Consider the following 15,602-nt stretch of genomic DNA (forward strand, 5'->3'; position numbering starts at 1 on the left):
ACATGTTAATATAACAAAAAATAAATAAAACAACTTGTATAACACACTTTACCACATACTATAATATCTACTTAATAATAATAATACTTCTATATACACTTTAAGTTTTAATGATTATGATAATTGATAATAAATATGTACTAAAGTAACATAAAAAATTAAGTTATTAACTAAGTTTACAATATAAACAAATAAAGCAATAATTAAGTAGTGACAGTTACAAATGTTAAATTTTAACTACAGAACATTAAGGTAAATATTAAAATGCTTAAATGTATTAATGTTTTCTAATAACAATTTTTGTTTTACATTATATTTTGTATTTTAAACTTGTTTGTATGATTATATGTTTTCTTTGAATGCAATAAATATTTTGTAATTAATATTATTATTAAAAACCTGTTCTTGATGTAATAGGTGTTTTTTTTTTACAAACCTAAACAAATCAAGAACATAAGTTTTCAATGATAGATAAAATGTAAAGGTATTGATAAAGTCCTTTGGTTCTCATTTTTGTACACACAAAATTTGATGGTTGCAGAATGTAAAACACTAAAACAAAAATAGTAGGTAGTTGAACACCATTATATAATATAAGAACACGTATACACAAAAGGCACAGAAGAATATTAATTTTATTAAATAGTATACATTTCATAAGTAATAGTATGCGATAGCTTTAACGTTACTTATGATATGGTTCATCGGTTGGCGTTACTACAGTATTTTCACTTAAAGGACCTACTTCCAAGTCATTACATAAATCATCAAAAAGTTTTGAACGGACTGAGATAACATCATTGTGATGATTTCTAACATGAAATAGTTAAAAAACACAGTTAAATTTTTAAGAAGTTTAATAATAGTTTTTATACTTACACTTCTACTTCAGATTGTGTTACTTTAAAATAACCACTAGGGGTTTTTATTACAGCAGGTGAACCTTTTATAGGTGGAGTTCCTAAACTTTCCAAAAGTGTATATGGTATATCATCATAATGTAATCCATGTTTTCTAAAATAAGTTAAAAGCCTAATTAACATATGAAAATGAAGGCCAAAAATAAGACTTACGTCAACGGTATAGCATCCAGTTTTAGTCTTCTTAGGCATTTCGGAGAGTATGATGCAACTTTTTGTGCATATGATTTTTCTGCCAGACAGTCTGGTGAAAAATGAAGTGAACACACAACACCTAGAAAAAATTAAGTTTATAGTGGAAAACTTGAATACTATATGCTTGGATGTCTGCATAATATTAATATCATATTTAATGAATTACAAATTATTTCAATAATAGCACTAACCTGTTTCACAATTAATATTAGTAACCTCACTGTTTCTGACTATTTGTTTCACCCATAATTGTCGAAGAATTGGGTCATTTGGAAACCTATGCAGGTGGATGTTCGGGTCTCTGGTTTTATCTTTTCTTCTACTGCCACTAAAACACCCTTCATATACACAAACTGGCATTGTGTAATTATAAATACAATAAATAGTTCAATAGTTATATAATAGTAAATACTAAATGAAAGTGGAAAATCTTTTAAAAATTCAAATTGACATGAAAATATGAAATTATTTATCATTATCATCGTTTACATTATAAACAAGTTATCAATAGCAAATATGTGATAAGCGGAGCAAGCCGGACGCCATGTTTGCGCAGTATCACGTAGTACTCGTAACCTTGCTGTCATACCTGTTTTATTTGTCATGGTTGCACGCGTAAATTTTTCGTGACACGTCCTCTTAAGTAATTCTTTTGTCATAGCAGTATCATAGTTATAGAATATTATCGGTCGTTTCCAATTGTTCAATAAACCTTTAGGTTAATTCATTTTATTCAAGTAAATTGAATAGAAATGTAACATGATTAATTAATTTGCTTACTCTAGCTTTAACGGTTTGAACACATCTATGTGGCCCATATACTTTTTCAAATTTTTTGTCGTAACAAATTCTGTGTGAAATATGTCTCATCAAAAGAAATTACTGTTAATTTTTCCTCCACAGTAAAGAAATCACCTTTTATATGAACAAAAAAAAATTAGAGTTGATATTATTTAAAAGTCTAAAACTGTTACATCTTCATTACACTTTTTATTATACCTTTGGGTTTCAGAAGTTGTAATACATTAGTTAAAATACCAGGTTGAATTGTGAATGCAGAAGCCCATGTCCTTAATGTGGACATACCTATTGGTAATTTTTGTTTTTATACAAATCTACAGATTCCATCAGCCTAAATAAAAATAAACATGATTATTTCATTTAAGAATTAACAAAAGCATCAAGTTTCTAAATTACTTCTGAATCGAATCATTATCTGAATCATCAACTAACGGTTAAACCCCTAGTTCAGCGTTGACAAAATCCAATGTTTTTGAAACATTTTGATGTTTATTATTAGTTTCTTTAAGCATTATACAAATATTATATTACTGTTGAATTTAATTGCTATTTAAATGCACATAAAAATTATAAGAATATTTCAATAAACAAAATATTTATAGGAAACTTACACATCAAATACTCCAGCAGGTGTTACTATTTTAGGTGGATAAATTTTGTTTACTGGTGTAGAAGGGTTCACTGGTCTTATGAAAAGTATATCATAATAGTCTGTACCATAAATACTATTAAACAAAACATTGGTATAAAATAAATCTAAAAAAATAAAACCTGAATGTTATTTACCTCAAAGGAATTGCATCATCTCTAAGTTTTTGCATACGCTAAGGTGAATATTTCAATAATTTCTGTATCATTGGCTTATCGGCAATATGGTATGGAGCAAAATGCAATGAACAAACAACGGCTAGATGAATTTTAATAAGTAAATGTAAGTGAAAATAACAATACATGTAACGTGAATAATGTTAATGTCTATTTCATATGAATAGATGATGTTACCAGTTTTAAGATTTACAGATTTTGCATTAATAGATTGATCGTATTCAATTTGTTGCAACCACTTAAGACACAAATTTATATCTTTTGAGAACCTATGCAGATGTACTGCAAGGTTCGTCTGATTTTTTCCTTTCTTCCTACTACCACTATCACAATTTTCAAAAACGCACTTCGGCATTATTGCTAACTTTCAAATACTTATAGGCACAGAGTATTTTCTAATGAATTTAAACAAATGTATGTCACTTAAGTTTGCTATTGGTAACTAAAGTATATCTGTGAGTTATTCTTTACATCAAATGGTGTTATATAAGTATTAATTTATTAAAAACCCCTATCTGGAACTACTTTTGTATCTGAGTATATTATAGCGATAATTAAATTAATTACATTTAATTAACTTAATCTTAACTCTTTGAAGCATGACGGGTCAAAATATAACCCACCAAATTATAAACCTTTGCTGCATGGTGGTACGCAAAATAACCCACCATTTTAATAATATTGTCTGCCTTTTCTTAAAAATTTAATAAGAAATAAGCTAATGTTATGTTATAAATACTTGTTAGTAGTGTGTGTAATTTTATACTAGACATTTTACTGAGAATTGCCTTACTTTTTTTCATTTTGAATATTGTGTCCATGATAAAGTATATTATATTTTATTTATGGTTTTTAATTTATCATGAATTATACAAAAATAGGTTTATTTTAGTGGCGTTCACTTGTATGTGCTATAAAACTAGTATTATTTATATTGGTGATGGAAACATTATTATTTACAAACCATTTTAGACAAAATATTGAAAATAATCGGTGTACAAATTATAACCCACCGTGCTTGTAGTGACGGAAATAGTCGGTATACTATAATCATCGAGTATATTTGAATATTTATTATTTTTAATCCCTAAATTAATTGTACAAAAATTCAAGTGTCTAATCATACCCAAAATACTGACGAATTCAATTTCATACGATCGACATGGTCAAAAAAAAGGAATTTTTAATGGAACCAATATCCGATTTTATTGAAACAACAGGCCCTAGTGATTTAATCGACAAAGAACAAGATCATACAACATTTTCAGTTTTCAAACTCTTATTTTCCGATGAAATTATTAATTTAGTAGTACGACAAACTAATTTATACGCCCAGCAACGGTACATGAAAAACGGAAAATTGTACATGAAAACTGCCAATCAAGAAATTATGACATTTCTAGGTTAAATATATTGATGGGTATAAAAAGATCACCCAGCTATAGAGATTATTGGTCATCAGCACCAGACCTTCACGACAGTTATATAAGTCAATTAGTAAATCGTTTTGGTTGGTTGGTGCCTACTATACACTTAAATGATAACAAAATGATACCTAAAAAAAATGAAATAGGATATGATAAACTTTATAAAGTTCGGCCATATTTAACAGTTTTAAAATATAATTTTCAAAAGTATTATAATCCTAACAAAATAATTGCGGTCGACGAATCAATGATCAAATTTAAAGGACGATCTACATTGAAACAATATATGCTGAAAAAGACCATTAAAAGGGGATACAAGGTTTGGTTACTTGCAGATAAAAAGGGGTACATATGGAATTTTGAAATATATTCAGGTAAAGTTGGTGAAAATGTGGAAAAAAATTTAGGCGGTCGTGTTGTAAAAGATTTATCGTTTCCATTACAGAACAAAAACCATCATCTTTATATCGATAATTTTTTTAAGAGTTTGCCCCTCCTATCATATTTGAAAACCAAAGGAATAAATGCATGTGGAACAATAAATTTAACAAAAAAATATTTACCAAAATTATGTCCAGATAAAAATATGAAACTGGGTGATTATGACTGGCAAATAACAGCTGATCAAGATAATATTTCTATAGTAAAATGGAAAGAAAAACGAATCGTTAGTTTATTATCTAATTTTCATGATCCACAAAATGTAACTCAGGTACAAAGGAAATCCAAAGATGGTTCTGCAACTATGGTTAAATGCCCTAAAGTTCTGCAAGACTATAATAATAATATGAACTGCGTCGACAAGTTTGATCAGAATAAAAAATCTTACCAAATTGACAGAAAAAGTCATAAGTGGTGACATCGAATTTTTTTTTATTTTATCGATGCTTCAATAGTTAATGCCCATGTTATTTATAAAGAGCTGTGTACAGAAAAAATGTCATTAAAACAATTTAAACGTGACATTTCAAGAGAATTTGTATCGAAAACGTTAGTGCAAAAACGACGTATGACTGTAGAGCCATCGTTCGAGTCATCCAGTTAGTATTAAAAAAGGAAAACCAACAGTTTCACCATTAATAAGAATGGAACAATCTGCACACCGACCTACAAGATCAACAAGAAGAAGATATACACTTTGCAGCACAAAAGATAATGAAACTCGAACAAATTGGAAATGTTCAATTTGTGATGTTCCGTTATGCTTAGGAAAAAACAAGACTTGCTTTGTACAATACCACAGTAGTTGAAGGTAAATCATTAAATTATGTAAACGCTTACCTATCACTAATAAAATTATTTTGTGTTTCAGAAATTATTATTCATTCCTGCATATAATTTATTGACCAGTGACAGATGCGACTACCGATAGTGCACCACGGGACATTTTTTAACCCACCACTTATACTTAAGTACAAATTGTATTTTTTTTTTTTTCAAAGTAATTCTATGTTAGATAACTAATAAAAAGTCATTATTAGCAAAACTAATTGTATATACCTAAAATATATTATTGTGTGCAAAATGGGTTTTTTTTTGTGACATTTATGTTGTGCATCAAAGAGTTTTAAGCATAATAAAAGACATTATACTTTTTAGATACTTAAATATCATTCTTAAAAATTAAATACTTAATGATAATAAAATAAGTATAATTCCATCTTGTTCATTTGATATTTATTAAATTACAATGTAAATCATTTACATTATAATTTATTATTTAATGATATTGAATTATATGTAATGTCTTATACTCTGTTTATAACTGTCAAGATGTCAAAATTAAAAACCAGATAATAAATCAACGAAATTTAAATCGAATGACATACAGTTATAATGATTGTCATACATTAATATAGATGCTCATTTTCAATTAATAATAATTACAAAGGAACACATGAATGTTTATTGTTTATTACTTATTTACGAATACATATATTTTTTTTTTTAATCGGTTTTTTTTCCGATGTGCCACTTGATGACGATCTAAACCGGTCACTAATGTTTTACATATTTAAAATATAAGGAAACACACCCACTGACATTGATATTATGTCTCTGAAAAGAACTTAAGTTGGCGCAGAGATCTGATTTGATTCCGTTAATGTCACGGAAGGCTCTTCGGAAGATTCTTCTTGATATAGGCACACCTAGAGACATTTTTCTGTGAGGGAGGTCTAAAATTGTATCAGCAGCACACACCCTGATACCTAATGCTCAGCATACCCAAGCCCCCCCTCTAATTGCGCCTTTGTTCTACTTCGTCATTACCTTAGATACCTACATGAATTTTATCTTACATGATAATCAGCGGAAACCTAAGTAATAATAATAAGCTATTTATTTTAATTTTATATTTTTCGTAGTCATTACACATCAGCAAACATGCATCTTATATTAATAAAAATAATTAATTCGTAATATATGATATTATTGTGTAACATGTGCTTACAAGCACCAAAATTGTTAAAGTTCATTATATCGCGAAAGCTTTAACTAAAAAAACTTCGTTTTATCGAGAGGATCAAAATACATATAATTATTCGTTATACCTCGAGATTTTTAAGGGAATGAGTGAATGACAGTTTTACTAATTATATCGATCCCCAAGCACCAACTGAAATTCACTTTTCTACTAGAAAAATGGCTAAAAATAGGAAACTGAAGCATTTTTGGTGCCCCAAAATGTGCGGACGACAAAAAAAAATTTAAAAAATAACATCATTGTAAAATCAATACATTCATCGCTCCGCTCAGGAATTAACACGTTTTAAAAATAAAATAGTCATATTAATATTTTATAATGAGCGTTTAAAGTTGAAATTGTTGTTGGTCATATTGTGATAAAAATAAAAAAAAAATCAAATAGTGGTAAAAAAAGTCCGAACTTTTTACCGTTAACTTTTTAACTACAGAATTTTTACTCGGACGTTTTGGTTGTCTACCTGTAAAATCATGTACTGTGTTGGTGGTGTGGGTAAAATGCCCGAGTTGTCATTAAAGATTTCAAATATATTAAATATAATATGATACTACTAAGTAGTAAGTACTATATCATGTAAATCGTATATGAATATTTATATTATGATGCAAGTTTATAGAAGAATATTGGTCATACCATGATGAATAAAATAATAAAATAATAAAATAATTATAATATTATTATTGTAATAAAACAATTATTATAATTTATAATTATATAATTTATCATGGGTCATCCTAAGCAGATGAGATGGACCATGGGAGCACGATCGCAGAATCGTAGCGGCTGTGGCTGATCGGTGTAGGCGGTGGCGGCGGCGGCGGCGGCAACGGACCAATGAGAAACGGAGAAATGCTTACGTCACAGTACAATGCTGGGAGGAGGGTGTGTGCGCGATTAGTCTAAGAACCGGTAAATTGCTGACATACCTATTTAATTTATCATGTATAGCCCGATGTGCAACCATTCTATCTAAAGCCGTGGACCGACGTTGGAAATTACAGTCCCGCAAGGAGCAGCACTAGACGAGAAAAATTGCCGATTTACACCGTGTAAACATGCTCAAAGATTAGCTCATTAGATTCAAAGATACACACACAAGAATAGTTTTAGGACAAAAACACCTATGAACAAAATTAAAGATAAATATATTGTTGAGGGCCCCACGTAGCTATTTTGCTGTATTCAAAATATACAGTGTGATCACGATTTATGGTAACACTAAATATCTCAGGTGCATGACCTTGTATTGAACTGGGGTTTTCGGGAAGTGATAGGGAGCACTTAAATATATATTTTCAGACCAGTTTCAAATTTTTAGCTCACTCGTTACGCGCATGCGCAACACAACTTACTTTTTTTTAAATGGCAACCCCAGTTTTTTTCTGCAGATTCAGGTAGAGTATTTTTTTTAAGCATTTTTTGTATCAACAGTTTTTTTCTATTTTCAAAACTGACCAAGTTAGAGTAAGTCAAAATTTAGATTTATGCATAATTCGTATTTAGTGAAATTTTTATTTATAACCACTGGAAATAATAAAATAAGTGCCAAATAAATGTTTAATTTACTTTATCTGTTTACAAATAATAATTTAATAATACTGTTGGTCAATATGTAGAGTATGTGATTATATTTGTTTAGTAAACTCCTATAATACGATTACAATTTTAACTATTTGTGTAGTGGAATTTTGTTTTATTTTACAATAGCTCAAATAACGATAAGACAATCAGATAATGTAACTATTAAGGTATTTAGTTTGATGAAAAATATAATTTTACTTTTATTCTGTAACTAGACCTGTACTAAAGTGTGAGCGTTACCTGTGTATGTCTAGTTATTAAGTACTCTTATAAATTATACGTTTTTAAATATGAATAACGCTGAAAAAGTTGAGTTGGTTTTAATTTATGGTGAATGTCAGCGTAATGTACGCCTAGCCGCTGCGACATATGTCGAACGATACCCAGAAAGATACCATCCACCATTTAATTATGTTTTACGACTTTTACAAGGGTTAAATCAGGAAGGAAGATATCCTGGCAGACAAATGAACCAACAAAGGCGAAGAGCAAATATGTTTGATGACGATACAGAATTACAGGTACTAGCATACATAAGAACTAATCCACGTTCGTCAATTAGGCATGTTGCTCGCGAAATTGGAGTTTCATATGGTTATGTCCAAAAAATTCTAAAAAAAAACAAAATGCACCCATATAAAATAGATTTTGTTCAACATTTGCGCGCAGGAGATTCTATTCGTAGATTGGAATTTATAGCTTGGTTCAATATTAAATTATATGATAATCCTATGATTGTTAATCATATTCTTTGGAGTGATGAGTCAAAATTCACTAACAATGGCATTATGAATAAACAAAACCATCGATACTGGGATGACACAAACCCACACTGGTCACGTGAAACTAATTTTCAAACGGTCTGGGGAATTAATGTATGGTGTGGGTTAGTTGGTGGAAAGCTAATAGGACCGTTCTTTTATGATAGTACACTTAATGGCAGACGGTACCTTAATTTTTTAACCAATGAACTACCAAGACTGTTGGATGATGTTTCATTAGACACACGAGAACGTATGTTTTTCCAGCAAGATGGAGCACCAGCACACAATGCAATTATTGTTAGACGACATTTAGATCAAATATTTCCGAATCGCTGGATTGGAACTTTTGGCGTCATTCCTTGGCCCGCCCGATCCCCAGATTTAACGCCATTGGATTTCTTTTTATGGGGTTATTTGAAGACTGTGGTTTATGCAGTTCCACCTGTCAATCTTCAGGACTTAAAAAACAAAATACAAGCAGCATGTGATATTTTAAGTGAAGAACAAATCAAGGCGGCAACTTCGACTGAATTTTTGAGGCGACTTGAATCATGTTTAGAACATAATGGCGAAAATTTTGAACAATTCATAAGATAAATGTATTTAATACATTTTATTTTTTATTTAATATTAATATTAGGTACTATTAAATTGTAATTGTATTATAAGAGTTTACTAAACATATTGTAAAAATAAATTATTATTTGTAAACAGATAAAGTAAATTAAACATTTATTTGGCACTTATTTTATTATTTCCAGTGGTTATAAATAGAAATTTCATTAAATACGAATTATGCATAAATCTAAATTTTGACTTACTCAAACTTGGTCAGTTTTGAAAATAGAAAAAAACTGTTGATACAAAAAATACTCTACCTGAATCTGCAGAAAAAAACTGGGGTTGCCATTTAAAAAAAAATAAGTTGTATTGCGCATGCGCGTACCGAGTGAGCTAAAAATTGAAACTGGTCTGAAAATATGTATTTAAGTGCTCCCTATCACTTCCCGAAAACCCCAGTTCAATACAAGGTCATGCACCTGAGATATTTAGTGTTACCATAAATCGTGATAGCTCAATATAATGTTAAGAAGTTCCGATTTTTTCAACATTTTCAGATGACTATAACTTTTCAGAAAATTAAGATTTTGAAAAAAGGCTAGTGGAGTCCTCAAGAATATAGTTATTATTAATTTTGTTCATAGGTGTTGTTGTCCTTAAACTATCCTAGACTGATTTATTTGGAATCTAGGCGAGAATGTTTTTGATACTGAAAATGCCGGTTATATGTCCTCTTAAGCCGTCACTGGAAGTACGTATATTAATATTTAATAATAGTATATCATAGTATCAGTATGTGTGCTTTAAGAAAATTTATTCATTCTATTTCATTTAATTAATATTATTAAACAATTAAAAAAAATTAAAATTTAATAGTTATTAATTAAACATACGTATAACTATAGATTAAATTTGTTTATTTATTTTAAACTATTCTAATTACCAACAGCCCAAGAAAAGTGGTTAAATGTTGCCAGAAAATATGAAACAACTTGGAACTTTCCACGTTGCCTTGGTGCGATTGATGGAAAACATGTGCAATTTCAGGCACCTGTTGGAAGTGGTAGTCATTACTTCAATTATAAATCAACATTTAGTATCGCTCTTATGGCGATAGTTGATGCTGATTATAATTTTTTGTACGCAAATATCGGTTGCCAAGGCAGAATTTCGGATGGAGGGGTTTTCCTAAATACGTCGTTTTTTAAAAAACTTGAAGAAAATGATTTGAGACTTCCACCAGAAAAAAATTTTAATGAGAGAGAAAAAGCAATACCATATGTGTTTGTAGCCGACGAAGCTTTCCTCTTAACGATAAATATACTTAAACCCTATCCCGGAAGTCATGAAAAAGGATAAATCAAATGAACATACAACTATCGATTATCTAGAGCCCGAAGAGTTGTGAAAAACGTTTTTGTCATTTTATCAGCAGTGTTCAGAGTGCTTTGAAAACCAATGCTGCTTAAACCAAGCAAAGCAGAGCTTGTAATCACGACATGTGTATACTTACACAATAATTTACGAAAAAATAAATCATCGAGGGATGCATATTCACCGCCAGATTTTTTTGATCACGAAGTTGAAGGACATAATACTGTTGGAACTTGGAGACTAGAAACCAATAATATTTTACATTCATTAGAAAGAGCGGGAAGAAGAGCTTTACGATTGGCAGAAGAAAACAGAAATGAATTTGCAAAGTATTTCTATGGAAATGGTGCAGTTTCGTGGCAAACAGAATTAGCTTAACATTAATTTGTATTTAAAATTATATAATTATAAAAAAAAGGTTAACTTTATAAATAGGCACAAATTATATACAATAATTTATTCTTAACTTTTAGTGTCTAAATCTAATTATATTTATCATGGTTTATATGAAAAAAAGGTATATATATAGTTTATATTGTACATGTAAACAGGAAACCAAAAACATTTTTATTTTTAAATTAACGTTATTATAAAATTTTAAATATTACGTTTATAGAGTACATGTTTCAGATAAAAAAACTTCTTTATATGGACATGAATATGACTTTTCTTACATTTTTGTAATTTTAATGAACACGAAATATTTTGAAAATTGTAGATAATATGGGTACAGATCTTCATAAAAACAATACATTATTCGCTATACGCATAGAATCTAAAAAAACTATAAGTAGAAAGTAGTAGTTGAAAGTTGAAAGTACTTACAGTAATGGTATCTCTAGTGTCTCGTGGCAAAAATTTGTCTTTCAAAAACTGCATCGCTTTAAAAGCATATCATTTGGAACGAAACACTTCATCGGTTAAAGCGCCAGAACGGCTTCTGTTTCCTTCAATGCGACGTCTGTATGATGCTTGTAATCAATCCATTTTCCTCTTCACTTCATTGACATTTCTATTCATTTCTTTAGCTATTTCAGACCAATAGTCGATTTTTTTTTTTGCCATCTTATATTGGCTATTAGTCTGATCCCATAAAATTGGTTTGGCTTTAAATAAATCGATAAGACACTCTTCATCCGTCCAATCCATTTGTTTGGGCCGGGAACGTTTGATAATAAAACGTGAGCCCGGTCACCTGATTCTCTTCGCTGCGAATTATTAATACGTATATAAATATACAGTATAATACCTGTCGCACACCGACCAGATTCTGTACCTTGTGTGTGTATTTGATTTAGTACTCAACAGGAATTGGACAGGTTCGCCGAGCAAGACCTGCGAGTACTAGTGTGCAAGTGGTGTGTGTAGGTGTGTATTTGTGGTTGTGTGTATACTTAAATCATAATAAATGTCAAACGAGTATTTTCAATTTTGAAACAATATGTTATAATTATGCTTCAATAATATAATATAAATGCACAATATACAAATTTAATATTATGACCCTTTTTGTTCTAACAGACGTAATAATATAATAGTTGTAAATAATAAGCTATTTGAGCCACTAAGAATAATAAATATGCTCAATAGTATAAAATATATAATGCAGCTATTAGAGCTGTAATGGAATATAATAATAAATGTTACTCACAATATTGACGGTGCACGGCTGGCCAGCTGCTACCTATCCTATATAATACATTAAAAATCGACACACAATAACAATAACAATTGCGAAATATAAATAACAATAAAAAAGTACTAATATAGGTAATGAAAAATAATAGGCAGCGACGAGTTGTCGCACAAGATATTATAAAACAATATAAAATAATAATATGCCCGGCGCTTTGTGAGCACCAACACTAATAATGGTGATTTGCCTCACAATATTATTATATGCTCGGCGTGAAAGGCGATTCGCGCCTTCAACCAATATTATATTATACTATATAATATTATAATTAAAACTTCGGCGATTCGCGCCTACAATGATAATATTTTTGAATAACACGAACGACCGGCACACGATAAAATAATTGTTGCGCTCTCCGTTGACACCGGTGCGTGAACTGGTCTGTATAACTTTCGGCGGCCGTGCTACTCTGTCGCATCGGCGGACGTTCACGCGTAATCTACATATTATTATTATATAATTCACAAGATAACATAAATAGGTACAATACAAAAATAATTCAATAATTTAACATATTGGCAATCAGGTGTGTGATTTGTGTGCCTGTATGAGTGTGGGTCGGTGGCGGTGGAATCTATAATAATGTTGTTGCATTTCGGGCGGCAACACCATTATTATAATAAAACTAATTTATTATGATTAAAAAAAACAGCGGTGCGTTGTGTAACCGTCTCGAGCATGATCGAATTAGAAATGACGACCGAATATCGTTCGAACTGAATGAGCGTTTTCTTTGATCGCTCGTCGCTCATTCGCTCGTGTTCGGCAAACTGTATACACTACTATGTTCGGTTGAATTCGTTGACGTTCATTCGCGTTCGCGGCCTAATGTAAACGCACCTTTACTAAATATTGTTAACTATCACTATGTACCATAAAATCGGGTGAATACAAATTGATGTATGAATAGAAACAAAATCAAATCAGTGTTTTGATAAATGTCCCCACTATCGAGTTTTTCATATTATCAATATTTTTAATTTATATTATCGATTGTCAAGTAGTTTAGTTCTCAAATGATTAAGGATTGTTATTTTATTGTTTCTCCGTTATAGCCAAACATTGATAAGAAAATCGTGAATTTTTATAAAATGTTGTTTCTATTCAATCTCTTAGTTTATTATTGACATATTTTCAAGAATTAATTTTGTTGTATTAAATTATGTGAAAAAAAAATATATATAATTTGTATTGAAATTATATTGTATTTTTTAAAACTGTTTCCATTCACAATTGAACAGGGTGAATAACAAATCATATTAAATTTATATGTTTGTTTCTATTCACCCATACATGAGTATGAATAGAAACAGCATAGGTACTTAAAAATAAATATAAAATAAATTTTGAAATTCAGTTTTTTTTAATTTTAATGATTGTATTGTGTGTTTAAAGACCCACATTTTAAGGTATTAATATGCTATTTCGTTATTTCCATTCCAAAGTTATAAGCTTGAAGTTGAAAAGTGTTTCTAGTCACCTGGTTTTACGGTATGGCAATATACTAATGGTAATTTTTCAGGAATGTGCAAGTACAAACGTATTTAACATTTTAGAAACGTCCTCCTACCTTTTTAATATTTAATCGTTACTTGCACTTATACTTAATACTATTATACTAAATACTAATAGGGTCAGGTGGGGCAAGTGGCTAATTGAGTACTGCAAAATACTAAAATATGATTGAACCAAAGGTTCCACTGTTATATAAATTTACAATGTCTTTGGAATACGGCAAAAATAATGATTACATTCTATTATCTGTACAATCCATGTTATCGCAAAATCAAAATCTGGTCCGTTATCATAACGTATTTTTTTTTTTTTTTGATTATCATTCAAATTGTTTTTTCACAATGCATTTTTCAAAACTAGATCTCAAAACCTCAGTAAGTATATGTTATTTTATTTGTAGTTTACTGTGTGGCGATAAAAATTACTCTTTTTTTGTAATTTTCTGATCCCATATAGCAAAAGTAATACATTAATATACAATTGATATTCAGTCTAAATACATTTTTGTATATTTGTTAGTTGATATACATAAAATATTTTGACGATAACTCAAAATTGATATATGTGATTCTATATTCTTATGATAACTTCACTACATCAAAATTTTGATATCAAGAAAATGATTTGTGAGGCATGTATATAAGATATTTTCTGCATGATAATATTTGACATATATATAATAATTAATGTTTATTTGATATCTAAAAATATTTATCTCAAATAACATATTTACTGTATATTTTTATAATATCAGAAATAATACATCGAAAATCTGATTTGTTAAAAATATTCAGTGGATATTTTGTTAATGATATAAACAGGATATGTTATTACTTATATTTATTTGATATCTAAAAATATTTATCCTAAATAACATATTTACAGTATGTCAGTATATCTTTTTAATATCGGAAATAATATATTGAAAATCTGATTTGTAAACAACATTCATTGGATAGTTTGTTGATGATATATACAGGATATGTTATTACTTATATTTATTTGATATCTATACATGGGTATCATAAATAACATATTCATAGTATATCTTTTTAATATCAGAAATAATAATATACAGTATTATTTTGGCCGGTATATATCACGAAAACATGTTGTATAACAACATGCATGTATAACAGTATATGAAATTATTATTTACTATTTCTATTTTTATTTTACAAAACATCACATACACACATTTTTATAATACACTAATATCTAATATTGTAATACTCGGAATGACACTCGTTCGCCATGTGTGATTATAGATAAGACTACAGAAAGGAAAAATTAAATTATTATTATACAATAAAAGCTAATAAGCTTCTTATTTATAACCGCGGTTGCCATAATGACGATGCGCGACGCAGCGATAAGGATAATAATACTGATTTCCCCATACCCGCGCATATTATGTATAAATATGTAATATTGTGTACGTATAAATGTATAAACGCA

At 29.4% G+C, this 15,602-nt stretch overlaps 2 protein-coding genes across 2 annotated transcripts; one reads left to right on the forward strand and one right to left on the reverse strand.

The window, feature by feature from the left end:
• Positions 1-343: 343 nt before the first annotated feature.
• LOC111032584 lies at positions 344-1,838 on the reverse strand. Its single transcript, XM_022312964.1, has 4 exons — positions 1,307-1,838; positions 1,074-1,194; positions 880-1,014; positions 344-812 (listed from the first exon to the last, which is right to left on the reverse strand). Exons 1-4 carry the CDS (start codon positions 1,473-1,475, stop codon positions 686-688), a joined length of 552 nt encoding a protein of 183 aa, XP_022168656.1. The 5' UTR covers positions 1,476-1,838; the 3' UTR covers positions 344-685.
• A 2,065-nt stretch (positions 1,839-3,903) lies between these two features.
• On the forward strand, positions 3,904-5,027 carry LOC111032575 (piggyBac transposable element-derived protein 4-like). The gene is made up of 3 exons (XM_022312952.1): positions 3,904-4,082; positions 4,145-4,653; positions 4,747-5,027. Exons 1-3 carry the CDS (start codon positions 3,904-3,906, stop codon positions 5,025-5,027), a joined length of 969 nt encoding a protein of 322 aa, XP_022168644.1.
• The last annotated feature ends 10,575 nt before the right edge of the window (positions 5,028-15,602 follow it).

The sequence above is a fragment of the Myzus persicae genome, unplaced genomic scaffold, assembly GCF_001856785.1.
Source record: "Myzus persicae strain clone G006 unplaced genomic scaffold, MPER_G0061.0, whole genome shotgun sequence".
NCBI classification, from domain to species: Eukaryota; Metazoa; Arthropoda; class Insecta; order Hemiptera; family Aphididae; genus Myzus; species Myzus persicae.

What these genes read in the sequence shown, in the direction of transcription:
- LOC111032584 (XM_022312964.1), bottom strand. Translation starts at nt 1,475, where the DNA reads ATGCCAGTTTGTGTATATGAAGGGTGTTTTAGTGGCAGTAGAAGAAAA. An exon ending in TAATATTAATTGTGAAACAG is followed by an intron (nt 1,195 to 1,306) that starts GTTAGTGCTATT and finishes AATTTTTTCTAG; the next exon opens with GTGTTGTGTGTTCACTTCAT. An exon ending in ACACAATCTGAAGTAGAAGT is followed by an intron (nt 813 to 879) that starts GTAAGTATAAAA and finishes ATTTCATGTTAG; the next exon opens with AAATCATCACAATGATGTTA.
- LOC111032575 (XM_022312952.1), top strand. Translation starts at nt 3,904, where the DNA reads ATGGTCAAAAAAAAGGAATTTTTAATGGAACCAATATCCGATTTTATT. An exon ending in AATTTATACGCCCAGCAACG is followed by an intron (nt 4,083 to 4,144) that starts GTACATGAAAAA and finishes TGACATTTCTAG; the next exon opens with GTTAAATATATTGATGGGTA. An exon ending in TATCGATAATTTTTTTAAGA is followed by an intron (nt 4,654 to 4,746) that starts GTTTGCCCCTCC and finishes AATTATGTCCAG; the next exon opens with ATAAAAATATGAAACTGGGT.